The 26,133-nt window shown below is 47.8% G+C and overlaps 4 protein-coding genes across 13 annotated transcripts in view; 2 read left to right on the forward strand and 2 right to left on the reverse strand.

Moving 5' to 3' along the window:
• Positions 1–228: 228 nt before the first annotated feature.
• Positions 229–4,221, forward strand: Mxd3 (MAX dimerization protein 3). Of its 2 annotated transcripts, XM_034510928.2 has the most exons (7): positions 285–400; positions 568–649; positions 847–952; positions 1,563–1,592; positions 1,720–1,834; positions 3,531–3,714; positions 3,795–4,221. In XM_034510928.2, exons 2-7 carry the CDS (start codon positions 580–582, stop codon positions 3,908–3,910), a joined length of 621 nt encoding a protein of 206 aa, XP_034366819.1. In that variant the 5' UTR covers positions 285–400; positions 568–579; the 3' UTR covers positions 3,911–4,221. The 2 variants fall into 2 exon arrangements, with proteins under 2 accessions (XP_076795096.1, XP_034366819.1); XM_076938981.1 differs by lacking the exon at positions 568–649 and having other exon boundaries at positions 229–400.
• Positions 4,222–4,431: 210 nt separating this feature from the next.
• Positions 4,432–7,774, reverse strand: Prelid1 (PRELI domain containing 1). Its single transcript, XM_034510927.2, has 5 exons — positions 7,498–7,774; positions 6,689–6,914; positions 5,305–5,418; positions 5,148–5,226; positions 4,432–4,872 (listed from the first exon to the last, which is right to left on the reverse strand). The coding sequence occupies exons 1-5, from the start codon at positions 7,587–7,589 to the stop codon at positions 4,730–4,732; spliced, it is 654 nt and encodes a 217-aa protein (XP_034366818.1). The 5' UTR covers positions 7,590–7,774; the 3' UTR covers positions 4,432–4,729.
• Positions 7,775–7,843: 69 nt separating this feature from the next.
• Positions 7,844–9,898, forward strand: Rab24 (RAB24, member RAS oncogene family). Its single transcript, XM_034511069.2, has 8 exons — positions 7,844–8,247; positions 8,327–8,395; positions 8,610–8,688; positions 8,798–8,865; positions 8,948–9,047; positions 9,226–9,276; positions 9,404–9,466; positions 9,558–9,898. The coding sequence occupies exons 1-8, from the start codon at positions 8,131–8,133 to the stop codon at positions 9,620–9,622; spliced, it is 612 nt and encodes a 203-aa protein (XP_034366960.1). The 5' UTR covers positions 7,844–8,130; the 3' UTR covers positions 9,623–9,898.
• Positions 9,899–11,253: 1,355 nt separating this feature from the next.
• Positions 11,254–26,133, reverse strand: part of Nsd1 (nuclear receptor binding SET domain protein 1) — a 108,462-nt gene continuing 93,582 nt past the window's right edge. For 8 of the 9 annotated variants that reach the window (XM_076938972.1, XM_076938976.1, XM_034509901.2 and 5 more), the window contains 4 exons: positions 25,137–25,278; positions 21,969–22,075; positions 19,241–19,445; positions 11,254–17,409 (listed from right to left, as the gene is read on the reverse strand). In XM_076938972.1, coding sequence (XP_076795087.1) covers positions 15,800–17,409; positions 19,241–19,445; positions 21,969–22,075; positions 25,137–25,278 — 2,064 coding nt within the window. In that variant the 3' untranslated portion in view covers positions 11,254–15,799. Of the gene's footprint in view, positions 17,410–17,544; positions 17,583–19,240; positions 19,446–21,968; positions 22,076–25,136; positions 25,279–26,133 lie in introns of all 9 variants that reach the window. The other variant, XM_076938977.1, reaches the window with a different exon arrangement.

Below are 26,133 nucleotides of genomic sequence, written 5' to 3' on the forward strand. Positions count from 1 at the left end.
GAGGACCAACGAGGGGCAGATGCCAGGTGGCCCGTACAGTGTCCTGAGTCTGCGCCCCCACACTGGCGCGTGCGCATCGCCGTCTCTCACTGCTCGCCCCCGCCCTCCTCGTCCGGGTTTTCAAATTTGAAACCTGTGGCTTTTCCCGCCCGAGCCGGGCTCCCCCCACGGGCCCCGCGGCGGGAGGGGGCGGGGCCGCGCGCCAACCAACCCAGTCTCGGAGGCTCGCGGCCCGCCCCGGGGATGTGGTCGCGCCCTGCGCGCACGTGCAGCCCAGGCCCGCGCCGGCCAGGACCCGCGCGATTGCCTGTCGCAGGAGTGGGGCAGGTCGCAGTGCCCAGTGTCCAGGCTGCCCAGCCAGGCAGAGACTTCGTCCTCAGAGCGCAGAGCCGCAGCCCAGGTCAGACTGGGCGGGAAGAGGCGGGCTGGGCGGGGCTGACGCGGTTCCCAGGGGCGGGGCGGCCGGGGGCGGGGCGGGCCCTAAGCTTATGGCACCGTGTCAGTTACATTGAAACAAAAGTGGTACCGCGGCTGCCAGAGCCAGCATCCCTAGCCCGCTCGCCGTAGGCTGTCGCCGACATGGAACCGGTGGCTAGCAACATCCAGGTCTTGCTGCAGGCAGCGGAGTTCCTGGAGAGGCGCGATAGAGGTGAGGACAGACCCAGCGCGCGGGCTGGATGGAGCACGGTTGGAGGGCAGCGGGCGCGCTGCCGCCCGCACATCCATAGGAGTTCGCAGGCAGCGGTGCAGGGAGTGACTGGGGAAAAGGTCCTGGCGCCAAAAGCCTTTCCTTGACTACGCCCTGCCAGAGGCTCCAGGTGACGGACTGTGTTCTCTCTCTGGCAGAAGCGGAGCACGGTTATGCGTCCCTGTGTCCACACCACAGTCCCGGGGCCGTCTGCAGGAGGAGGAAGCCACCCCTGCAAGCTCCTGGCGCGCTGAACAGTGGGCGGTGAGTAGGATGGGGCAGTATAATGGAGGGATGCTGGTCCTTAGCTGACCCATCTAACACTCTTCTCACTTCCTTGTTTGCTTTTCTGTGCCAGGTACCGTGCTCCATCTGCCCTTTCTACACACACACACTTTTATGATGTGTGTGTGTCCATTCACGGACTCCTACAGCACCTTTGATGTGCCAGAAACTGTGACAAGACAGTTCTGAGCGCCCCCTTCACTCACACTCCTGAACTCCCTCCCCTACAGGCTTCTGCTTTTCTGTCATTTTGCATATTCTGCTCCTTTGAAATAGTTTCCCCTCTACTGATTTCTCTGGCAGGCTTGTTTTTTGATCAAGTGTCACATCTGTCCTGCCTGTCTTGCCTGTCTGTCGGGGGGTGGGGGGAGACCCCGAAAGTACCTGGGCAAGTGTCCTGTATCTTTCTGATTGTGTGTCTGATTGCTTTTGTCACTACCTGGGGTTTGGTGTCCTAATGAGCCCGGGCCTTCACAAAAGGCTTACTTGGCACAGATATCAGTGTGAGTTTGTAGCTGCACAGTAACCGGGGGCTGAGGATTTGCACTGGACCAGCTCCCCCTCAGCTCCTCCCCCTTGGCATTTACAGGTCTGTGCACAACGAGCTGGAGAAGCGCAGGTGAGTCCCAGCCTGGCCAGTTGAGTACCAGGTCCCAAGGACCATCTCTCTCAGACCTTTCCTTCCTTGCCATCCCTCTGGCTGGGGAGGTGAGCTGGTACTGCCCTCCAGACTCCTTCCCCTCTAGGAGAGCCCAATTGAAGCGGTGCTTGGAGCAACTGAGGCAGCAGATGCCCCTGGGAGTTGACCGTACCCGATATACTACACTGAGCCTGCTGCGCCGGGCCAGGGTGCATATCCAGGTAATTCGCTGTCTGTCGTCCCCTGTGTGCTTGGGAGACTGTGGTCTTGTGGTATGGATGGCCTGGCTGGACAACTGCTTTCATCCTGTGTGGCTTGAGTCAATCCTATGTGCCTTTAGTTCCTGAGTCCATTTAAAGGGAAGAGAAGCAGACAGTGGTACTGTTGTGACACCTTGTAAATGGTCCTTTTGTTATGGTTAGTATTACTTTAAGTCCTAGCTGTGAGACCTTGTCCAAGTCTGCTGGTGAAAATACTGTTTTAAGCCATGTGACTTGGCAGACTGCAGAGGGCCGGTACCTAGCCTTTCTTCAGGGCTTACTGGTGTGGTTTCTGCTGGTATTGTTGAGTTGGGGGAGGCCTGAAGGCAAAGGACAAGTGAACTAGCTGGTCGGACTTGGCCTTACCGCCGCGTGGGTGGAGTTGCAGGCCCTCTGGTGGACAGGAGTGGGTATGCAGATGCCAAGACCTAGGCTGTGCCAAACATGTGGGCATGTTAGAAGCTGCCTTGGCAACAGAAGAGGTTTCCTGCTTTCTGGGCCCATCTGATGGAAGGAAACAGAACTCCACTCAGACAGATGAGAGGCAGTCAATCATAATGCCTGTCCTGTTTCTCAGCGTTTGTCAAGCTCTATTCAAGGGCCAGGGCAGTCAGTGCCACTGGCACTCAGCACATCGTCTGTGCTGTCACTCGTACACGCCTGCTGTCACCTCCACTCGTCCTGGTTTTCACGTAGGCTTAGGTTTCTCCTGAGCTCGTTTACCTCATTTTCAGGTAGATGAATGTGCTACTCAGACGGGTTGGCTGGCACATGGGCATCAGCCCTTTCCTGGGCAGCATCTCCCAAGCTACCCTTCTACCAGCCTGCTTTCTGCTCTTCATGTACATCTACTGGGGCCGTCTCTAGCTGGGATCCCTGATGGGACCCAGCTTCACTTCCTGCTTCTGGTGAAACTCAAGTTTCTCCCTAATGCAGGCCTTGCTTTTCTGGGCTTCAAGCAGTCCTATGACAGCTCTTAAAAGGCCTCTCTCCTGGCTTACCAGAGACAAAGCTGGACTCTGCCAACTTCCCGGGGTCCCTCTGCCTTGATGGTACCCCAGCCCCATAGCTTAGTCTAGGTGAGGACATGTTTCCTTCTGTACCTTGTCTTGGGTGTTCTGGCTTATTCTCTCCTTGTTTATATGGGTTAAGGACCAAGCCTAGGGCCTTGCAAGTGCCAGGCAAGCGCCTTACTGGAGCAGCATCTTTCGTGTTGAGTATCTGGACGCAGGCTTCTGCCCAGTGAACTGGTAGCCTTTTAGTCTGTAGTCCAACAATTTCATTGGCGCAATTTAAAGCACACTTGATGTGAAAAATTTCACTCTCCATAACTTAAATGGCGATCAGTGATTGGTCTCTGACCATGGACAGCAGTGGGTGGAAACCTAGGTGTGGCCACATCCTTTAGTTTTGTCAGGATACGACAGTCCCCAAGTTTCTACTGATATTATATTCTACTCTATTGTACTACGTGACTAGGGCCTAAAGACATTTTAGAGAGCGGTTCCCATGCTCCTTTACACAATTCTCTTAATCTATTGAAGGGTAGGAGGTGGTAGTCTCTGGAGGTCAAGAAGCCACCTTGGGTGGGGTTATGTGTCTGTAGACAAAGGCCCCACGCAGCTGACCCCAGGCCCCGCCCCTGTGGGTTCTGCAGAAGCTGGAGGAGCAGGAGCAGCAAGCCCAGCGGCTCAAGGAGAAGCTTCGAAGCAAACAGCAGAGCCTGCAGCAGCAGTTGGAGCAGCTCCAGGGGCTGCCGGGAGCCAGAGAGTGGGACCGCCTGAGGGCTGACAGCCTGGACTCCTCAGGCCTGTCCTCTGAGCGATTTGACTCAGACCAAGGTGCGGTGTACGCCCCGAAAGGGGCGAGGCTGGGGCGGGGCCCGTGGCCAGGTGAGCCCCTGACTGGCTTCTCCTTGCAGAGGATTTGGAAGTGGATGTGGAAAGCCTAGTGTTTGGGACCGAGACAGAGATCCTCCAGAGCTTCAGCGCTGGGCAGGAGCACAGTTACTCACACAGCACTGGCACCTGGCTATGAAGCCCGCTGCCTGCTGCGGCCTGTACTCTCTCTGGACTGAGCCTGCCAGTCAACGGCCCCACACAAGTCTGCTTAGAGCCACATGTTGGAAGAGACTATAAAGCCACCATGTGGGAGCAGGCTCTGGACTCTGCTGCACGGCTTGGGCCTGGGCCAACCCCCCCCCCCCCCCAGGAGTTTTATGTAGCACGTGTCCCTGCTTTGCTGCTCCTCACAGGGACAGGAAGCCTGTAAACTTCTTGTTCCTGGGCAAAGCCCAGGTCTCTGCCGTATTTACTGCACAGTATTTTCATTAAAATCCTCTTTCATAAGTTCCCGTCCACGGTTTTGCCCGATGAGATGGAGGAAGTCCCAGCCACAACTGGAAAAGAGGAAATAAGATCAGTAGCTGACAAACAGGGTCACGTGAAAGGCAGTGTACATCTAATAATGTGGGGCTGCTCTAGGGTCCTGATGCTGAGGCGGAGAGATGTGACTCACCTGAGCTCCTGATTCAAACCAAAGCTATCTGACTCCAGAACTGGGGTCATCAAATCATGTGTTTATTGAGTGCCTGTTATGTGCGAAGTATTGTTCAGGGTACTCGGGACACAGCAGAATAAAACAAGGAGGCCTGCCCTCGTGGAGCGTACAGTCTACCACCTGGGGACTGCCGTGACCTCGGGCAAGCCACTGCACCCCTCTGTTCAGTAGACAGAGCTGGGTGTGGTGCAGACGCTGACCAGGACAGTGCCCTGACCCACCACCCCAGACAGCAGAGAGGGCTGCAGGTTGATCTTTAATAATCAAGTACACGGGGGAGAAGGGAGAGGAAGTAGGCTATACGAGCTGCTGCTGCTGCTGCTTGGTGGCCGCCTTGCTGGCCAGGTCCTTGGCCTTCTCTGTAGCTGCCAGTGCTGTCTCCTTTGCTTTCTCTTTGGCCTCTTTGGCTGTCTCAACAAGTGTTTTAGAAGGTGCCTCACCTGTGGCAAATGACAAGGGCTGGCTTCAGATGATGCCTAGAAGACCCACCCAATTCCTGTTCAACTACAGCAGGCACTATTGGTGGGCCCAGCTTCATAGAGTCAGTGCCCTGTTTCCTGATCCCCTCCCCACTTCTGGGCGCCCATAAGCGTCTCAGGCTCAGATTGGGGCAGTGACTGGCCCAATGCCTCATTGGTCAAGCCGAGGTAGGACCACTCCAGTTATTGGTAGTGAGGGTTTCCCCGACTCCCGAGACAGTGTCCAGGGCTCTCACCTTGTAGCTTGGCCAGGATGTATTCAAAGCCCTTCATTGTCTTGGTCACATTGCTTTTGAACCGGGCAAGACCAAATTCCTGGCAGGAGAGAAAGAAGGATGGGAGAGCTGCTCAATGACCCAGAGTCAAGCCCCACCCAGCCCCAAAGTCTCTTACCTGAACAGCTCTGGAGACGCCAAATAAGCTGGAGGAGACCCAGGCTTCCCGACGGATTTCGGTCCAGCCGCTATTGTCAGAGTTCACGCAGTAAACACATCGTTCCTCCACCACCTTCGAGGGAAGTCAGGCTGAGCACCCTTTGCTCTGCTCACTTACACACACAGACCCCGTCTCTACGGTGCTGCCTATGCCAGCACCACATTCCTGCACTTAACACTGGGTGAGTACCTGCCTCCTTCACAAGGGGAAACAATGACAAATTTCTATGTATCCCAGGCCCAGAGAGAGGCTTCTATAACCTCTCTGTTGACCCTTCGAAGTAGAACAGTTTCTTGGGATCAGTCGATATTCCAACCTGGCCCTGAGCTTTGCCTGTGGCCTCTGAAGACAGATGTGAGCAGTGTTTCTCTGCCTTCTGCCCTCTCCTCTTTGAGCTACCTGATATTGTGTACACACACACACACACACACACACACACACACACACACACTATCAAATGGTGCAGCAGCCTCCTAAAGAGTGTGAGGACAGGAGTCACAAACACATCACTGTGTTATCTACCAAGCAGAGCTCTCAGCGGAGGTGTCTTAAGACAGTGCGGGGCAGGAAAAGATGCCTTACTCACTGACCATGAGGGTATATCTTTATAAAGATTTTCTTTTTTGAAATGCACAATTTCCATATTGCTCAGGCTTACAGAAGCTAAGAAAGAATCATCTAGAAGCCTGCAGGTTATTCACATAGGAAAATGATACGGTGTGAACATTCCCAAACATGGGTTTCAAGCCTTCTGAAGGACCCAAGGTCCGTATAATGCATTCCCTCAAATCTTATGCAGAAACCGAGGCACATCCCGGGCATCTCCACCTCCATGCAACTCCCAAATGAAAGCCTTTCTCTTTGCCCCCGTTTCTCACCCAGCATAATTCCTGAAAGCCCACCCCTGTATGTTTGTATGTATGTCACCAACCGACTGCTCTGTGCACAACACTTGTAACAAGCTTTGAAAAAGGGTGTTGCCATGCAGTGGTGGCACAAGCCTTTAATCCCAGCACTTGGGAGGCAGAGGCAGGCAGATTTCTGAGTTCAAGGCCAGCCTGGTCTATAGAGTGAATTCCAGGACAGCCAGGGCTATACAGAGAAACCCTGTCTTGAAAAACAAAACAAAAAAAGAAAAAGGGTATCTTTCCCCACCATCTGAGGACCAGGGGACAGTCCCAGAGAATCTGACCAACTGAAAGAGGTGGACCAATCTAAGGGCAGAACTCTACAGACGTAGCTCATCAGTTTTTTAGGTCTGCCTCTGGCCACAGACTTTCTAACAACTCTCTTGCCTGAAATCTGAAGGGCAACTATTTTGAGGGACCAAAGGAAGTCTCACCATCAGCCGGGCGTGGTTGATGTTCCAGGTGAAGGTGGTCATGGTCTGATTCTGTGGGTCCACAATCGAGTCCTCCAGGATGTACACCGAGTGAGCAACGTTGGCAGGAAACAGTCGCTCTGCCCATCGTGGCATCCTGTTGGTCTTGGTCAGGAGTCTTCGGGACAGAAGCTTCTGGTCAGGAGTCACCTCCCGGTGCACTATGTCTTCGGTTAAGACATGTTTACTGCAAGTGTTAAAATAAAGATGATTCTCAGGAGTCTGCTGCTGACAAAATGTCTACAGGTTCCTATTTAGAGCCTCCAGGTCATGGCTGCCTGCAATCTTGCAGAGTGATCTGTACCTGGGTTCAGAATTAGAGTACACAGAACCTATCCCCGGGCAAATTCCAACTCCCTCCTCCACCCTGACATGGATTCTGTGGCTTTCCAAATCGAGCAAAATCTCAAGAATTATACCACTAGAGAGCGCCAGCAGCAGGTAAGCAAGCCATCCTCAGGATCTCAGGCCCCGAAATACCGCTCAACTACCGTGCTGCCGCCTCTTCCTGTCTCACCACCTTTGGACCGCAAAACAGAAATCTAGAGCCTAATAGAAATTACAACTTAGACAGTCTTCGAGGACCTTGCAGGCTTGGCCTGACCCTAATCCTATAAGGACTTTGTGCGGTAACTGTGGCCACAGTTTCGGAGATAGCCCGCATCGGATTCTCTGTCCGGTCTTTCACGGCTCCACTATTCAAGGACAACCTACAGTCCGATCTCCAAAGGGGGAGAAGAGGGCGACTCGCTCTACTCACTGCCACTTACCTATAGGGATTCGGGTACCGTTGCCAGAAGGCAGCGAACACTTGGTCCCAGGAACTTCGGAGCACGCTCTGGCCCAGGAAATACTTCACCATCGTCCCGACCCGGGCGGGCTCAGCACCCGTGCAGCATCAGGGTGAAGAGCCCGGGGGTGGGGTGGGGGGGAACGTGGCTAGGCGCACGCCCGCCAGGCTCGCAGCTCAATCACCGCGGCGCCGCGCCCAAGTCCCTACCACCGCCATGAGGGGATATAGGTCTGCGCGACGCTTCCGGCGCCAGACGCACAGGATCGGCCACTTCCGGCGCCCGTGTCACGTGACCGGGCGCCCCGCCTCTTGTCGTCCAGTCCCAGAGGTGCTGTTTGGAGTTAGCTACAGGGACCCCGGGTTCATTCGGTAACCCCGGCGCAGCGGAGCTTCTGTCGCAGCGGCAGTCGCGCGGGTGAGCAGCGCAGGGCCCTGCGGCGCGGCGGAGGGCGCTGTCCGCGTCCCCGCGCCGCGGCTCTGCTAGGGACGGAGCGCCCCGGGTCGAGGCACCAGGGCCCTGCGAGGTGCGAGGCCCACGGGGTTGGGGTCTGAGGCTTGGGCTCTGCCTGGGCCGCGCGGACCCTGAAGTGGGTGAGGCGGCCCCGGGAGCATGAGCGGGCAGCGCGTGGACGTCAAGGTGGTTATGCTGGGCAAGGAATACGTGGGCAAGACGAGCCTGGTGGAACGATACGTGCACGACCGCTTCTTGGTGGGGCCCTATCAAAACGTGAGTGTATCCCTGCGGAGCAGGCATGGGAGGAAGGGGACCGGCCGGCATTCGACTCTTATCTCTTCCCTGGTTGTAGACCATCGGGGCTGCTTTCGTGGCCAAGGTGATGTGCGTTGGAGATCGGACGGTGACTCTGGGTATTTGGGTAAGTCCCTTGAGAAGAGTGTCTTGAGCAAACCTATCCCCGAAATATAATGTCTTGCCTCCCTCTTAAACCAGGCAACCAGAGCCTCATAGAGGCTGTTTTTCCGTCCTCACCCATTTACTCATCTAAAGAAAAGGGGGGAGGGGTGTCTGGAAGATGTGGGCCTAGTTTGTAGTCTTGTGAAGGAGCTCAGGTAACTCCTTTCACCTCTCAGGACACAGCAGGTTCCGAGCGATACGAAGCCATGAGCAGAATCTATTACCGGGGTGCTAAAGCTGCGATTGTCTGTTATGGTAAGGGGTTGGACTGACTCTGGCCTGTTCTAGTAAGGGTTGGGTTACAGGCCAGTATCAGAGGGAAGCCAGCGATCCTTATTGTGTCTCCTGTCTTACCCCTACCAAGACCTCACAGACAGCAGCAGCTTTGAGAGAGCCAAGTTCTGGGTTAAGGAGCTGCGCAGTTTAGAAGAGGTAGGTGACCAGATCTCACAAGATTATGGATAGAGAATGTATTGGTCTGTGGAGATAATCTCAGCCTTGTCTTCTCCTACAGGGCTGTCAAATCTACCTGTGTGGCACTAAGAGTGACCTGCTGGAGGAGGACAGGCGGCGCCGTCGTGTAGACTTCCATGACGTTCAGGATTATGCTGATAGTAGCTGTTTTTAAGTCTCTGAGGATGGGGTTGGGGGCGGGTACTGTCTGCTTGAGTAGATTTCATCGATGGAAGTGACAGCCTTGGTTGCTTGCTTTCTGGCCTTTTTGAACCTGTGGGGTTGAGAAGAATGTGGTATGCTCCCCAGGTATGAAGACTTAGTCACTTCTCTTTGCAGATATCAAAGCCCAGCTCTTTGAAACATCCAGCAAGACAGGACAGAGTGTGGGTGAGTGTTGTCTTTGGTCCTCTCAGCAGGAACAGGCAGGACAGTAGAACAGAAAGGTTCAGAGGCTGGACCACTGGGATACCCAGGGCTGCTGGCCTCAGGCTCTCACTAACTCTTTGCTTGCCAGACGAGCTCTTCCAGAAAGTGGCAGAGGATTACGTCAGCGTGGCTGCTTTCCAGGTGATGACAGGTGTGTACTTCCTCATGGTCCCCAGCCCTCTTGGTGACCTACTTGATCCCCCAACATAATCGCGCTGAGCAGCCGCCTCTCTTTTTAACAGAGGACAAAGGTGTGGATTTGAGCCAGAAGGCAAATCCTTACTTCTACAGCTGTTGTCATCACTGAGTCAAGACTCATCTGGCCCAGTCGAATTAGATGAATTCCCAGAGGGGCTGGACCCAACTCTTGTCTGGGCTGGTCAAGCGTCTGAGCTACTCCAGGTGCCTATCAGCAGAGGTGGCACCTGCCTGTGCTGGCCCGTGGAACGGAGGCAGTATTGGGCTGACTGTGGGCATGAGGAGGGATAAGGGCTGATTTGAATCCCAGGCTTCTGTCCTGGCCAGAACTTCTGTCCAGACTATTTAAGTAGCTTCTGAACTGTAAATAAAATTGATGCATTTCCCTGTTGTGTGCACTGGGTGTCAAAACACCTAGTTGTTCCTGGGGCCAGTGTTGGCCTCACTTCTTTTATGAAGACTTCCCATCTGGAAACCAAGTCACAGTTTCCTAAGGTTATCACTGAAACCATGGAGAAACAATGGGCTCTTTTTCTTAGGACCTTTTTATCTGTGCTTGTATGTCTGTGAATATAAAGCAGATCCCAGGGCTTCTAACTTACTAGGCAAGAACTGCACCACTGAATTCCTTTGTAGGGGTGAAGGCAGGCTGAGGCTGTGGTGGTGAAGTACAGAGTTCAGAAGATGAAGGAAAGCACCTCAGTCATGCCCAGAGATGAAAGGCTCAGGCACACCAACCCAAAGACACATTGGCTCTACCTGTTGTGTCATGTCTGGGCCTGTGCTTAGGGCTGTGACTCAGTCCTAAGCTTCCCAGAGAAACCCTGCAATGTATTCAACAAGAAGCAACTCTTGTTTCTTTAACTCAGAAAGGTCTTATGCATCCCTTTTAGTTGCTAACTTAGAGAAAGGACTTGAAGCTGGCACACCTTTACTCCCAGCACTCAGGAGGCAGAGGCAGCAGATCTCCGAGTTCAAGGCCAGCCTGGTCTACAGAGTGAGTTCCAGGACAGCCAGGGCTACACAGTGAAAACTGTTGTGAAAAACAAAACAAAAAAAATGAGGTGAAGATGGAATGGTGGCCTATGCCTTTAATTCTAGCACCCTGGAGGCAGAGGCAGGTAGGCTTCTGAGTTCCAGGTCATCAGAGCTACATAGTAGTAGCCCACCCCTAAAAACTAATAAAAGCAGAGCAAGAAAAATAAGGCCACTGCTAACTTGTTCAGTGCTTATGTAGAAAGGGCTAACACTTGCCGTTCAAGCAAAAGGAAGTGTATCACACACGGCCCTTTCCATTTATTGGTGTGAGGGTGTGGGCTCAACTAGGGGTGTGTTCTGCCTTTGCCTCTGCTTTCCTCTTAAACCCAGGCCTTCAAACTTGCCTTTGAAAATTTCAGAATCACCAGTCTGGTCCCATTGCTGCCATCCAAGCAACTGGGAAGCTGCGACAGGAGGAAGACTAGTTTGAGGTTAGCCTGAACTGTACAGTGAAACTTTGTTTCAAAAACAAAACCCAAAGTGTTGGTTTCATTTCTCTAAGATAATTCCTTAAAATACCCGGAGTGGTAGAGGAGTCCTGTGAAGCCACTGAAACTAACACCAGCCACCTGGGAGGAAACCCTTGTCAGTCACTCTCCAAGCGCTCAGGCTGGCTCCTGTTCTTACTCCAAAACAGTCAGCCCTCTGTCTTGTTAAGGTATGTTTCCCCAGAGACAAAAAAAAAACACAGGGCAAGGGCCATAAGAGTAAAGTTAAACTTTACTTTACAGTAATTTTTTTCTATATACAAAGAATTACAGTACATGTTTATGGGGACTCCTAGCACAGGGTTCCCCTCTTTTTCACTAGGTTCACTTCCAGCTGACAATGGTTGGGGGTGAGAGAACACAGTGATGGACCTTCGTTGAACCCTTTTCCCCATTTAAAAAATACAGCTTTCTAGTTGGTTTTCTTAGCCAAGACCTAGAAAGCCTCTTTTCCATGAGCTCCTAGATGCTGTACTCACCCAGTTCCCACACGCACCTACATACACACAGGGTGGCACCACCATAACCTGGAGACCACCTGCTCTGCCCACCCTAGAAACACCAACACCTCAGTTTCTGCTCTGCTCCCTGTCTGCCTCTGCCAAGTTGCACTAAGGTCCCAGGAACAACTCCTGGGACCTCTCATAGACTGATGTTCTTAAAGTCACAGGAAGGCTGCTATAGGGGAAGAACCACAACAGAGTTTGATGTGTTTTGCTCAGATTGGTCAGGAAACATCTCTTGAGGTTGCAGTTCTCTAATTAAAGTAAGCTCTTCCAATGTCCTTAAGAAACACTGCCCTTATTCTTCATGAGCAACTGAGATGCTGCCATGAGAGGGGGAGAGGTAGAGAAGCAGAAGGTAATGGCTACCCCACATCCACAGTTCTTTTCTGACCTTTCCTGGGCAGGACGGACAAAGGCTCTGGTCAAGGTGATATTAGCCCTAAGAAACTCAGTGGCCATCATCTTGACACGGGATCTCTTCCTCCTCTGGACTGTACTGAAGCATTCCAGGGTTGGGTTGGCAGGCATTCCCGACTGCCTGCTTCCCTCCTCTCAGAGCTGAAAGGAACCTATATAAATTATCTTCCCAACAGGAACCTGGGTTTCTCCTGTCACCACTCCCTCAACCCTTGGCAGTGCCTATTTATACCATGAGATTAGCACCATCATTACATTGTTTTGTGTACAAAGCAATTATTTTTATTTCAATTTACACTATAGCAACTTCTGTACTGACCTAGGAAGCTCAACTGTGAGTGAACTGGTAACAGCCAATCAAAGTTCCTGCAGTAGCTACTTAGGTCTAAATGACTTGGGGTAATTAACGTGAATAGCTCAATTTTAACAGCAGTAAATTCCTGCTGCCACTCTTGTCCTGTGATCGAGGAGGTGAGAACATTGGGCCTCTTCTCCTCCAATGACAAACCCCAAGAGGATGACACTATCTTGACTTGGAGGGTGTGTGTGTGTGTGTGTGTGTGTGTTTGTGTGTGCGCACATTGAATTGCTCTCCTGATTGCCCTGGATGGACAACCTAGACATCCTGTCAGTTCTGGAACAACACTGGTGCACGACCTTTAAGCCCAGGAACTTACAGTGCAGGGCCACAAAAGCTCACTACTGTACTTCAAGCCCAGACTGTAGTGTGGGGTAGAGGATAAGTACCAGAATTGTTTGTTTTGTTTTTTAAAAAGCCTGACATAGTGACTTAAATAATCTCAAATTCAGTATTTTTAAGGAAGCAGACATCTAAAAACACTTTGGGGGATGGTGGTGGTAACTGATGGTTCCCATCTATAAATGGGTTGGCTCCAGCAGGAAGGAAAATGAAGTTTTGAACTCAAATTGCAACAATTCCCTTGTATTCCCTCCCTACAACTACCCGAAAGAAGTATTAGTTACTACCTATGAACATTCCTGCCTTTGGCTTGTCCCTGGAAATCACTTCCGGGGAGCTGTCTCATGGGCAGACTCTGGTCATCCAAAATTTAAGCACTCAGCCAATGCCAAGATACCACCCATTTCTCTGCTGCCAAGTCACACCCTTGAAGAAAGGGTTATTACAGGATTCAAAAGCAGTCCAGAAGAACTGCAAGGCTCTCCACCCCAGCACTTGTGTTACTAGAGTACAATTACCAATGCCCAGTTCTAGCACTACCCTCATGATGATATGAATGGGGCACCACTGTCTCTCATTGGCCCAAGCAGGACTATTCTTCACTTGTGTCCCCCAATCCCTCCACTCCAAGTACACAGCTCACAAGTTTCCCAGCAAGTCTGGAAGGAAGGCTCCAACGAATCGTGGTGAATGGAAATATCAAAACAAAAGACAAGTGGCCATTGTGCCCCCACCTCACTCCCTCCTGTCCTGTGAGATACTTTTAGACAGCTGTCAAAGCCAATTACCTACTCAACCTATTGTAGAGAAGCTAGGTCAAGGCCAAACTTCTTCACTTAAAATTTTTACATAGCCTGTACCCCCCCACCCCCCACTTCACAGTTTATTTCATGAAACAGAGCTACGGTAATCGAACACACAACATAGTGAAAGGAGACTCTGACAGTGCAGTGCAGATATCTTTTTCTGATCACAACTACAGATGACAGGAGAGCAAAGGGCACAGGACTGGCACCAAGCAAACCTACTCACACAACCTAAGAAATGAGGGAAGGAAGGGGCCTACTAGCTGCAGTTATATACTTATATTCTCACACACGATAAATATGTAATATAGTGAACTTTAATGTCCTGGGTGAATTTCTTTAAAAATATTTTCTTCATGGTTTAAAATTTTTTAAAAAGAAAATAAGATGCTTTTTCTCTTCCTTTTCAACAAAGAGCTTTTTCACTCTGACACGTGGGAAGAGAGGATGAAAGGGGAGAGAACTAGGCAGGTGTATTCAGAGAGGAGATTCTGAGGTTTCAGGGAAGTGCAGGGATTAGGCCCCCAAACACGGGACAGCCCTGCCCCAGCCTCATCCCTCTGCCTGAGTTCAAGTGTCTCGATTCCAGAGACAGACTTTGGGAAATAAAAGCAGATCCTACTTTCAATTTCTATATAAAGCGCAAATGCTTCTATAACCACTGTTCTTTCCTCTTGAGAAGAGATGGAAGCTAACCAACAGGAATTTAGGGATAAGGAAACAGGTGGGGGGTGGGGGGTGGGGGGAAGAATATAGACTCCTGTTGAGGGTGTAAAAGCTGTGACTGAGCCAGAAAGGCCAGGAGATGCTGTCTGTTTGCTAAGGATGCTAAGTTGGCAAAGCTGACAGGTAAACAAACACATGATCTGAGAACAAAGGGCAGGTGGGTGTGGTACAACTAGCCAACAGCAGTTCCTGTTGGCAGTTTGTGAGCTGGGGAAATGGTAGGGCAGGGTAGCACCAACAGATTCCCAGCCCTTGGGCCCCAGCTCAGGGCAGCAGTAACAGATAATCAGCAGTTACGAGGAGTCATCGCTTAGATTGGACATTACTCCAAACACCATGTCTCTCCAGTCTTGGGGAAGGGTTTTGGCTTGCCACTGAGCTACGTTACCAGGCATGGGCTCTCTGTAATAGAGAATACAGCCATTTGCAAGAAAGTGGAGAGGTTTCTCTCCCTTCAGGAAGGAGTTCTCTCCTCCCTTCAGGTAGGAGGGTACAATCAGGAAAGAATTTCCTTGGAATCTGACACTCTTGTTAAAGGTGGTATGTCTTGCTTGGAGCTTGTCAGAAATTCCCTACGTCCACTGCCCGAGACTGAAATCTGAAAGCACCTGAGTGTTTGAGAAAATGAGGATGGGGGTTCTTGTAAAAGGATTATTGGTAGAAAAAAAGGTAAGCTTGCCAATTGCCCTTGTCCACTTCTGGGACACTACATTCTCAGAGAACATCTTTCTCTAACCTGATGCTCCTCCAAGGATAAATCTTCAGACTACAACACAGAGACTATAGCAGCTGCCCCAGCCAACAGCTCACCTTGGCCTTGATGTAGCACCCTTCCATTTACAGAAGAGTTTCCAGGCACACACATGCACATACATGCATGCATGTTCCAACCAGGAGATATATGTTCTATATAACCACACTCTGGGCCACAAAAAAACAAAACAAAACAAAACAAAATAAAAAAAAACCCAACCAACCCTCCCCCCCAAAACAAAATAAGAAACCCCAAAACAACCACTTGAAAACAGAACTGGAAACCCATGGCCTACAAGTACTTTCTGTTGTTCCCTGATCAAAGGTCCTTGAAATCTACCTGGGGACCCAAGCAGGCAAGTTAGGCTTACTGGTATCAGGCCTTATGTAATTCTGTTTCACAAAAATGACTAGCCCTCTGCCTTTGCACATATCAATACTTAGGAACCTGCCAGTGATGTGAATGAACACCAGGTTTTCTAGGTTCTCAATAGGACACGGTCTGGCTGGGATAGCCTCGAGAGCCCTACACTTTCCAACTTGACCAGTGGAACTGAATTCCATGCTTGATTCCAGAGTGGACTTTTTATTTTAAGTTGACCATATGCAAAAGTTAGGGCAAAGAGACTCAAGTCTGTCTCTCTGACTGGGGCCGGGCGACTTCCCATACACGGTTCACAAAACACAAGTCCCCATGGGCTAATGTCATAAAAGTTCTGAGTGCTGAGATATAAGGAAAGAAGAACAGTGGAAGTGTTGGGAATATGTTTGTTTTTCAAGAAGGTAAAAGAAACGAATATTTCCCTCCCCAAATGGTACCCTGGGGACAGCCTGTCTGGTTCTGTGACTGTATTATTTCTGTTCTGACTCTGCACATTTGCGACTAGAAGGAGCCTGGTTAAGAGCTTGAATTGCATTTTCTGGTTTGGGGTCTTGCCCTCTTCCAAGAGACCAGCAAGTTTGTGTCAAAGTTTGTGTGCCCCCAGTAGACCAGCAAGCCTGGGCTAGTGTTTGTCCAGCCACTATCGGCCAAAGCCCTGCCCCTGGTGAGGCTTTTCCTAGGCCCCAGGGACTCTGTTCTGTAGTTGTCAACTTCTTTTCTTCATTGGGGAGGGAAGCTGAGATCTTCCCAAGAGACCTGAAGGACTGCCCACTCTTGGCAGTGAGTCCTCTAGACAGCTGCTTCACCTGTTTAACCAGGCCTGGTGCTGGGCTGGGAGGTCCTGGGGTCTGCTCAGCTCCCACAGGAGTTCTTCCTGAGGCTTGAGTTGCTGATTCATATAAAAAAGCCTTGGCAGAAGGCGGAGAAAGAAATCTGGCATGGGTGAGCGATTTAACAGCTTGCCAAGGATGTTCTGAAGGAGCTGCTGATTTTCCAGCTGTCTGGAGGGAATCTGACACACTGCTTTTCTCCACAGCTCGTGGCATATGTCCCAGACCTTTGCTAGACGGCCATGAGCTTGACTCCAGCACTGGTGTCTTCTCATCAGTATGTGGTGTGACTTCCTGAGGAGAAGCAGCCCGCTCCTTCTGGCGAGGCGTTAGGTCTATGAGATCCATCACCATCGCAGCCCTGTGCTTTGACTGCGTGTTCTGGTCTACAGGCCGTAGTGCTTTTTCTTTAGCTACCAGAGACTGGACCACAGCTGATAGCACTTTCTCAGGTGGTGGAAGTCTCTGGGTCAAAGAGGCATGGGACTTGTCTGGGGGCCTGTCAGAAATCTGGGGTTTGGGACTGTTGGTGGTTAGCAGCCTGTCTGGTGATGAGAGTCTCAGGCCAGTGGGGGCTGGAGTTTTCTCCACTGCCTGGGACTTTGGGCTGGCAGCACCTATGGATTTATCCAGCCTTGGGTCAGTCGTTCTCAGAGATCTTTCCAGTGGCAGGGAGCCGACTGAAGGTGAGAAGCTTGGCCTGGTCACTGGAGAGGCTCTGTCAGGTGGCTGAGGCCTTGGTCCTTCTTTAGCAGGTGGCCTATCCTGTGGTCTCTGGCTGGATACCAAGGACTGGGATTTGGTCCCTGACCCAGCAAGGTCTCTGATCCTATCCAAAAGGTGGGAACTAGAGTCAGTTCTCTCAGGAGGCCTTTCAGGAAGCAGTGTTCTCTGACAAGTCCCTGTTGGGGATTTTTTGGAGAGTGGCAGCATCTGGGTGGCATCAGTAGGTGGTTGATCCGACTTCTTGGGCCCCTGAGTTGACATCTCTGATGAAGGCTCTGTCTGCTGAGTGCCGGGGCTTGGAGGCAGCGTGGCTGTGGGAGGCACATACTCACGGATCTCCCCTGGTTCCAGAGGGTTGGGCCCACAGGGGTCATGTTCAGTACAAGACAGACGCCCATCGAGTTTGGAAATGAAAAGCATCCCTTCCCGATGTTGCTTGCAAAAGGAGCTGGGGCACATCTCACAGAAGGAGGCTGCTTCCTTCCCACACACGTCACACTGGTGCCAAGGACACTCCCACTTCCCTGAAAACAAGAGTAAAGAAAAGCTTAGGGAAAATAGATGCATGGAAGATGAGCCATGGCTCTGAGACTGGTGCACAGCAGTGACTGCACAGCCTCCTTCACACTGCCACCTTCTTCAGAGTTGGTGCCACTCACCTGCCATTACTCCTTCCCCAGAATTTCAGCTTCCTCTTCTGCACAAAACAATATATAAAATAACAGCAAAGAATCAAGGTTGAGTAACTAAGTATCAACTAAATACAAGCAAGAGACTATTTCTAGCAAGAAGGGCTGTACAGTAGAAAAATCAACCAAATAAACCCCAAAGTTCCTTTTAAGATGAAATAATTATCAACATTTCTACATTTGTTTGCAAATCCTGTTTGTCCTAGAAGAGCTTTTTTTAAAAGAAAAGATTTATTTCATTTATATGAATACAGTGTCACTGTCTTCAGATACACCAGAAGAGGGCATTGGATACTACTATAGATGGTTGTGAGCCACCATGTGGTTGTTGGAAATTGAACTCAGAACCTCTGGAAGAGCAGTCAGTGCTCTTCACCACCGAGCCATCTCTCTAAACCCCTAAAAGAGCATTTTAAATTTAATTTGTTTTTGTGTTATTTGAGACTGGGTCTCACTATGTAGCCCAGGGTTGCCTGCACCTACAGTTCTAAGTGTATTACCAGCTCTAGACAGTTTATAAATATTTAACTCAAAGAGGAACATTGCAGCCTTTTAACATTCTTACGTTGTTTTAAACAGAAATAGAATAAATATATACAGATGCAAAAATAATAAGGGAAGCCGACTCACCTTTGCTGAATTTTTAGTCTTGAAACCAGCACAGAACTTTATCTGCATTGTCTACATAGAAGGAGAGGAAAAACCTAGAACTAACCCAACCTTGCATCTAGTGTTCCCATCTCCAAACGAATAGGGTAGACTTTACTGACAGAACCCATCAGACCCATGCCAGTCACATCCTGTGCCAGGAGACACTCTCAGGAAACTCCTATTTCTACTTCCTGGTTTTGACATTTCAGTGTAATGGCCTTGCCCATGTTTTTACTTAGCTTTCTGTTATAGCACCACATGGGATTCTACAAACGGAAAGAAAACCAACTCATAAACACACTCCCCTGCCTTATACTCTAAAGCTTGCTGTACATTTTAGACGCAGGCGTTAGTATAATGATTAATTAGCTCCCTCTAACACAGCCACATACACATCTGTTGTTGGTCTCTTACAACAGCCAACACATACAAATAGCCAAAAATCCCAAGATCCAAGTCACCGCCCAAAGGACATCAACTTCTCCCAACACAAACTCCTGGGTACCTCATCTGTCTGAGCAGCTTTGTCCTGTGTTAAACTGACACAGCTACTTCATTCACTCACAGGGAAAAGTCTGCACTGAAGGCAGGAGACCCTTGCAGGGTGGAGAGAAACTGATAGAGGCTGTCTACCCATCTTTCATTGACTTGAACATCTGAAGTCTCTAAGATGCCTCACTCTGTCTCTCAGTGTGGCTCTTTGAACTATCCTCAACAAGTCATTTCACAAAGCTTCACTTGAACTTCCCCAGAAACGGACATGCATAAGAATAGAAAACAAATCTTTATGGGCTGTTGGAAAGGTAAAGTAATGTAAAGTTTCTGTTTCCTTCCCTATATAATCTAGGATTTTAGGTCTTTGCTTTCACTTACTGCCAAATAAGCATATGGACCAGACCTTTCAACTGTGGGCATGTGCTAACAAATAGCATTTGCTTTCAGAGTGAAGCAAGTGGCATCAGATTCTGAAAATTCTGACAGAGAAGGAGTGTTCTGAATGAACTTTGGCACCAACCTGCTGGTCGCTTGGTCAGATTGAGACAGTCTGCATGGTAAACTTTCGGGCAGCCTGGCTTCTTGCAGGAGACGAGCTGACCAGCATCCCCACAGCTGAAACACTCATCCTCTCTTTCCTTGGTGACTTCACCCTGGCTCCTGCGCTTCCCATGTGGCTTCCTCTTGAATTTCCTTGACTTTTCTTCTGTGACAATGGGTTGATTCTGGAGGTCAGATATTGATTAGTCAACACCCTGAGCTCAGGTACGTAACCTTAACTAGATTAACCATCCTATCAACCTTAGTCTCTCCTCTGGAACAAGATAACACTCAAGAGATGGCTATAAAGATAAAGAGAAAAGGCAGGAAAGCACAATAACATATCAGATGCCCAATTCATGTTAGCATTATTGGGGCCGAAGAGATGATTTGGCAGTTAAAAGCACCTGCTGCTCTTTCAGAGGGCCCAGTTGGGATTTGGAGCACCCACAGAGCAGCCTGTGAGCTCTGTGTAACTCCAATTACAGGAGATCATTAGCCTCTGTTGTGCCGGGCATGCAAGTGTTACACACATGAATGACAGAATAAAAACTTAAAATATATATACTATATTAACTTTCTTGTGTTGTTCAAACTGTCAGCTTTGGCCTTTCAGAAGTCTTTCATCTGGCTCTACCCTTGTGACATTGCCCCTTTACTGTTTATTTCAGGGTTTCTTTGATCAAAAATTTTCCTTTTGTTTTAGATACAGGGTGTCTTTTATGTAGTCCTGGCTACCCAGGTATTTGCTATAACTCATAGAGATTCACCTGTCTCTCACTCACAAGTGCTAGGATTAAAGGTATGTGTGACACACCCAGAGACATATTGCTGGCTTCTATTATTTTGCTATTGAGACAGGGTCTTCTATACAACCCAGATTGGCCTTGAAATTGCAATTCATCCTGTCTCAAACTCTCCAGTACTAGGATTTCATAAATATGGTTCTACATCCATTTACTTAACACTTGTGTATAATAGTCTTTAAATTTGAATGAAACAATAGAAAACGCTTCTTTTCATTAATACAAAGACTAGTATTAAGGGCCACCCATTGTGTAACTTTTTTTGGTGTTTATATAACTGAAGATTTCTGTGTGTACATGTATTAGTTTATTCTAATAAACCTTCACTAAACACTGCATTAGGGAAACAGAAGATTATGTCATACTTTTTGTTTTCAACAAGACAGCTTTAGGTCAAATTAGATTAATGTCTACAACTTCCCATAAGGCCTTTGTCTAGCCAGCAATAAGGTTCACTTAAAAATCCCTACTACTTGGACTGGAGAGTTGGCTCAGTGGTTAAGAGCACTACCTGCTCTTCCAGAGGTCCTGAGTTCAATTCCCAGCAACCATATGATGACTCACTGTTGGGGGCCGACTTTTAGCTGAAAGCAGCTATCAGCTTTGCAGCCATCTTGAGCCATATACCCTGACATGTGACTTGGATTACAATAGCCTACAACAGCTGAGCACACTCTGATAATCTTGGTTTAGATACTTTGAGATTAAAGGTGTGTGAAGTGACCTTGAGATCAGAGTTAGAGACAAGACCTAAGGGCATGATTATAGGTGTGACTTAAGGCATGGCTTAGAAGTGAGACATATAAAAGGCAGAGACAGAACAGATCAGAATCAGACATTAGGGAGACATAGAAGAGAGAATCAGACACTTCAGAGAGTACAACTTGGAGTACAACTTGGGGTAGGAATTAGGCATTAGGTAGCAGGCACTTGGAAGAGAACTTGGAAGAAGTAACTTGGAACTTGGAGGCACTAGGGACTAGGAACTCAAGACTTAGGACTTAGACTAAGAAGAGACTGAAGAATAAACGGGATTGAAACACACTGTCTGGTCTCCATTCTTCGAGTCTGACCTCACTCTCTCTCTCTTGCTGAACCCCGACCTGCGGACCGGAGCAGCAGCTTGGGCCGGGATAGAGTGGCCGCCCCAAACGCGGGGCAGCCCGGGCCTCAACATTTTGCTTGGGCCGCGACATTTTTTGGCCGCCCCAACGTGGGGCTAGTGTGGACCCCAACAACTCACAACCATCTGTAATGGGTTCCAGTGCCCTCTTCTGGTGTGTCTGAAGACAGTAACAGTGTACTCATATACATAAAATAAATAAATCTAAAAAAAAAAAAAAAGAGAGAGAGAGAGAAAACCCCCTACTACTCGATGGGATACAATGGTCTCAATCTCTAAACTGTGCCAACATGTATGAGGCTCTTTCCCATTTTCTCCTCTTCCTCCTCCTCCTCTTAAAAAAAAAAAAAACAAAACCGCAAGCAGGTATGGGGGTGTGAATACCTGTAATCCCAGCATGTAAGGGGCAGGAACAGGACAGACTCATGTTCAAGAAAAGAAGAAAGGACAAATGCATACCTGGGGGATCTAAATAGCTTACTGGAAGGTATAGGTAAGTGAGCTGAGACCAGGAAGAAGTAACCTATTTTTTTATTTTATAGCCTGACCCAACCCCCTCTCATAGAAGGGCACTATTGAGTCAAACTGCACAAATACTGCAGCAATACCAACTAGATCGTGAGATACTCATTAAACTGTCAATGGCACTGTTGATGACCAATTCCATTATTTCAAAGAAATAGCTTCTTACAATGAAGACGCATCCCTAGTACCGTACCTACCAATGGTACATGGAAGACATACCATTGCTCCTAATATAAAAGTTTAGAAAGTTGTACCTTTGGCCTCACACCCAAGAAGCCACTGCAGTTCGGGGCTCCACATTTACAGACAGTTTTTCCATTCCCAAGACATTCTAGGTTGTAATTGAAGGTAAGTTCAGTGCCTGCATAAGAGACCACAAAAATTTAACATATAGGGTTATATTATTTCTTAGTTATAAGTGAACTTTAGCTGCTTCTTCTTCTTTTAAAGATTTCTTTATGTGAGTACACTGTTTCTATCTTCAGACACACCAGAAGAGGGCATCTGATTATTGCAGATGGTTGAGAGCCACCATGTGGTTGCTGGGAATTGAACTCAGGACCTCTGGAAGAGCAGTCAGTACTCTTAACTGCTGAGCCACCTCTCCAGCCCGTGACTTTAGCTTCTAATAGAATAATTTTATTTGAATTTTTTGCTTTTGTTTGAAAATCTCTCTATATAGTCCTGGCTATCCTAAAACTCACTCTGTAGAAGAGGCTGATCTCAGAGATCTTCCTGCTTCTGACTCTGGAGTATGTGGGGATTAAAGGTGTATACCATCATACCTGGCTAAGAATAGTTTTAAGAGAACAAAAATTTAAGTCTATGTTACAGGTAGCTAACTTAACAGAAATTTAAGCAGCTTAATTGAAATAACCCTTACCATTAAAGTAATTCATTTTCATCTGTTTTTCAATTATTTAAATTCAAAATATAATAACTTATTAACAAAAAATAAAGGCACAACTTGATGGTAAGATGCTGGCACACACCTGTAATCCGAGCACTCAACAGAGTGAGCCCATATCTTAAGACAACAAAACAAAGAGATGCCTCACTGGTTAAGGCAGGTGTCATTAAGTCCAAGGCCCTGAGTCAGAATCGTAAGAATTCACATGAAAGCTGAGGAGTGGAGATTGAGAATCCCTGGAAGGGCTGTAGAGATGGCTCAGTGATTAAGAGCAATGACTGCTCTTCCAGCGGTCTTGAGTTCAATTCCTAGCAACCACATGGTGGCTCACAACCATCTGTAATAGGATCTGATGACCCTCTCTGGTGTGTCTGAGAACCATAATGGACGCACATAAAATAAATAAATCTGAAAAAAAAAAAAAAATCCCTGGAAGCGTGAGGGCCAGCAAGCTTACTGTCAGCAACAGAAAAATGGAGAAAGAAATTCTCAGAACAGGTTAAAGGCACTAGCTGATGACTTCTCATCTCCACATGCTCACTGTGACATGTGTGTGCCCCATCTGCCTCTATCAGTGTGTCACACAAGCAATCTGAAGAACACCTGCCAGTTATGCATACCAGGGAATATACCTTATCTGGAAGGATTTAAGGAAAGAGGCATTTTACTATCAAGTGAGTAAGACTACAGATTGGTGTTACACACCAGTTATGACATAATTTGACTGTGATTTGAACTTGAAGTGGCTTTATACATTCATAGAGAGCGTCATGTATAGACCAGGCATGCCTTAAATCAACAGCTGAGCAACTCCTGGTGTCTAAGGCCAAATATCCCATTTTATAAATGGAGAAATAATAATAAAGCAACTGAAAGAATACAACACAATACCCACAACAGTAAGTAAAATTTAAAGATCACTATCAAGACAAGGTCACTGACCTAAAATGTGAGAAACCCTGGGTTTATCTCTAGCAAAGTCTCTCCAAAATATACATACATACATACATACCATACATACATAATACATACATACATAATACATACATACATACCATACACGCAGACTGACACTCTATTTTTTATTTAAAAATTAAAAACATTGTGTGTCCACATCTTTACTCCCAGCACTAGACATCACAGATCTCCAAGTCCTGATCTACATAATAAGTTTCAGGCTAGCCAGCACTAACTACACAGTGAGAACTTGTGTTAAATCAAAACAGTAACCAATTACCCAAAATACAACAGGGCTGGAGAGACTGTGGTTAAGAGTATTTACTGCAGGCAGAGGCAGGCGGATTTCTGAGTTCGAGGCCAGCCTGGTCTACAGAGTGAGTTCCAGGACAGCCAGAGCTACACAGAGAAACCCTGCCTTGAAAAACAAAAAAACAAAAACAAACAAGAGTATTTACTGCTCTTTCAGGGAACCGGAGTTCAGTTCCCAGCACCAATATCTAACAGATCACGTACCTTATCGAGCAGTTCTAAGCTATGAATTCAAGGCCAGCCTGGTCTACAGAGCATATTCTAGTCCAGCCAAGGCTACATAGTGAGACTCTGTCTCAAATTAAAATAAAAGAAAGCTTGCCAGGAGTGGTGGTCGAGTACCTTTAATCCCAGCACACAGGAGGAAGAGGCAAGCAGATCTCAGTGAGTTTGAGGCCAGCCTAGTCTACACAGTGAGTATAAGACAGCCAGTGCTATTACACAGAGGAAAGAGAAAAACCAAAAAGTTAGAGGCCTAGAAAATTTTTATCCTTAAAGTTATTATGCTAAATAAAATAAACTAGTCACACACACACACACACACACACACACACACACACACCCTATTTACATGAAGTTTCTTCAAAGCCAGGCAGAGTGGCTCATTCTTTAACTCCAGCAGAGGCAGGTGGAGTTCACAGTCTAGTTTATACAATGAGAAAGACAAAAACCCAAACTGGGGCTAGAGAGATAGCTCAGTAGTTAACAGCACTGGCTCCTCTTCCACAGGACTGAGGTTTAAATCCTAGTACCCAAAGGTAGCTCACAACTGCCTGTGATTCCAGTTCTAGGAGATCTGACATCCTCACACAGACATATATGCAGGCAAAACACCAATGTACATCAAAAAAAAAAAAAAAAAAAAAAACCAAACCAAAACCAAAACCAAAACCAAAACAAAACAAAAAAATCCCACGTCTATGTACCACATACAAAGTCTCTTTCTTTCTTTTTTTTCCTCTTTTTCTAGACAGGTTTTCTCTGTGTAGCTCTGGCTGTCCTGGAACTCACTCTGCAGACCTGGCTGTACTTGAACTCACAGAGATCTGCCTGTCTCTGCCTCCTGAGTGCTGAGATTAAAGGTGCACACCAATACACCAACCCTACCTGGAAAGACTTTGTGTCTATGTATCTTTGGGAACTAGGAGATTTTCTTTCCAAGTGAATGACAGAAGATATTTTGATGGTAAATGAAGAACTTTAAGTCCAGGTCTTAGCTGCAGAATCTTTAAATGATTCTTACCTGCTTTAATGTCACTCAAAGCAAAAAGACCAACACGGGTATCTCCGTTCACAGACCACTTCTGTGTCTCACAGTTAGGCTGGCAGCAGTGATTCATGAACCGAGCATAGTTTCCTTTAGGACCAGCATCAATAATTCGATCCTAGAATTTTTAAGAAAAGCTACTTGTTAAATTTCCTGAGACCTCTGCTATATCAAAAATTAGACTATTCTCTCTCATAAGATGAAGAGGATGCTTTTAAAATCAAATTTTAAAATTTCTCAGAGCAGTGGTTCTATATATGTCACCCAAGGAGCAGTAAATATCAGCACCAATTCATTTGGAAGGTCATGCTTCAGATATACTCAAGAGGATATTGAACCATGCAGGTCTAACAATATGCTGTGACAAGCTAACCTAGGGACGCTAATGCACACTCAAGTTTATGAACCATGGCTCCAGGAGCAACAGCTTATTCCATTTTCTAATTAAAAAGTTTTCAGATCAGGTGGCACACTAAATAGCATCTAATCAAGTTTAAATACTTATACTAACTCCCTGCCCCAAGCTATCATCAGAATGTCTGGCACTAAGGACTCATAATCTCAAGAGTACAACTTAAGAAATATCTACAGGAAACTGCCAGGGGAGAGGTATTAGTCCAGGCATAATGGGGCACAACATACATCAGTTTCTGAGAATACTACGGCAGGACAATGGCAACTTCCAGGCCAGCTGAGGTAACTTAGTAAGTTTCTGATTTAAATTCAACTATAATAACCTAACCTAGAATAACTAACATGTAATAACAAAGTGTAAAACAACAAAATGAAGTGAGAGAATATAAATAAAGTAAAATAGGCTGAAGAAGTAGTTCAGTTGTACAATATTTGACTAGTGTGTACAAATTACTAGGTTCAATTTTCACATAGGGAAGGGAGAACTTCAAAATTATTGTGTAAATATGTTTTTACTGGAATCTAATATTCAAGCACAAAGAAGAACATACATAAAAAA

The sequence above is a fragment of the Arvicanthis niloticus genome, chromosome 8 (genome assembly GCF_011762505.2).
Source record: "Arvicanthis niloticus isolate mArvNil1 chromosome 8, mArvNil1.pat.X, whole genome shotgun sequence".
NCBI classification, from domain to species: domain Eukaryota; kingdom Metazoa; phylum Chordata; class Mammalia; order Rodentia; family Muridae; genus Arvicanthis; species Arvicanthis niloticus.

Coding starts and splice junctions, on each gene's coding strand:
- Prelid1 (XM_034510927.2), bottom strand. CDS start 7,589: ATGGTGAAGTATTTCCTGGGCCAGAGCGTGCTCCGAAGTTCCTGGGAC. Junction 6,915..7,497: donor CGGTACCCGAATCCCTATAG/GTAAGTGGCAGT, acceptor TAACACTTGCAG/TAAACATGTCTTAACCGAAG. Junction 4,873..5,147: donor CATCCTGGCCAAGCTACAAG/GTGAGAGCCCTG, acceptor CATTTGCCACAG/GTGAGGCACCTTCTAAAACA.
- Mxd3 (XM_076938981.1), top strand. CDS start 244: ATGTGGTCGCGCCCTGCGCGCACGTGCAGCCCAGGCCCGCGCCGGCCA. Junction 401..846: donor AGCGCAGAGCCGCAGCCCAG/GTCAGACTGGGC, acceptor TCTCTCTGGCAG/AAGCGGAGCACGGTTATGCG. Junction 1,593..1,719: donor AACGAGCTGGAGAAGCGCAG/GTGAGTCCCAGC, acceptor CTTCCCCTCTAG/GAGAGCCCAATTGAAGCGGT.
- Rab24 (XM_034511069.2), top strand. CDS start 8,131: ATGAGCGGGCAGCGCGTGGACGTCAAGGTGGTTATGCTGGGCAAGGAA. Junction 8,248..8,326: donor TGGTGGGGCCCTATCAAAAC/GTGAGTGTATCC, acceptor CCCTGGTTGTAG/ACCATCGGGGCTGCTTTCGT. Junction 8,866..8,947: donor AGCTGCGCAGTTTAGAAGAG/GTAGGTGACCAG, acceptor CTTCTCCTACAG/GGCTGTCAAATCTACCTGTG.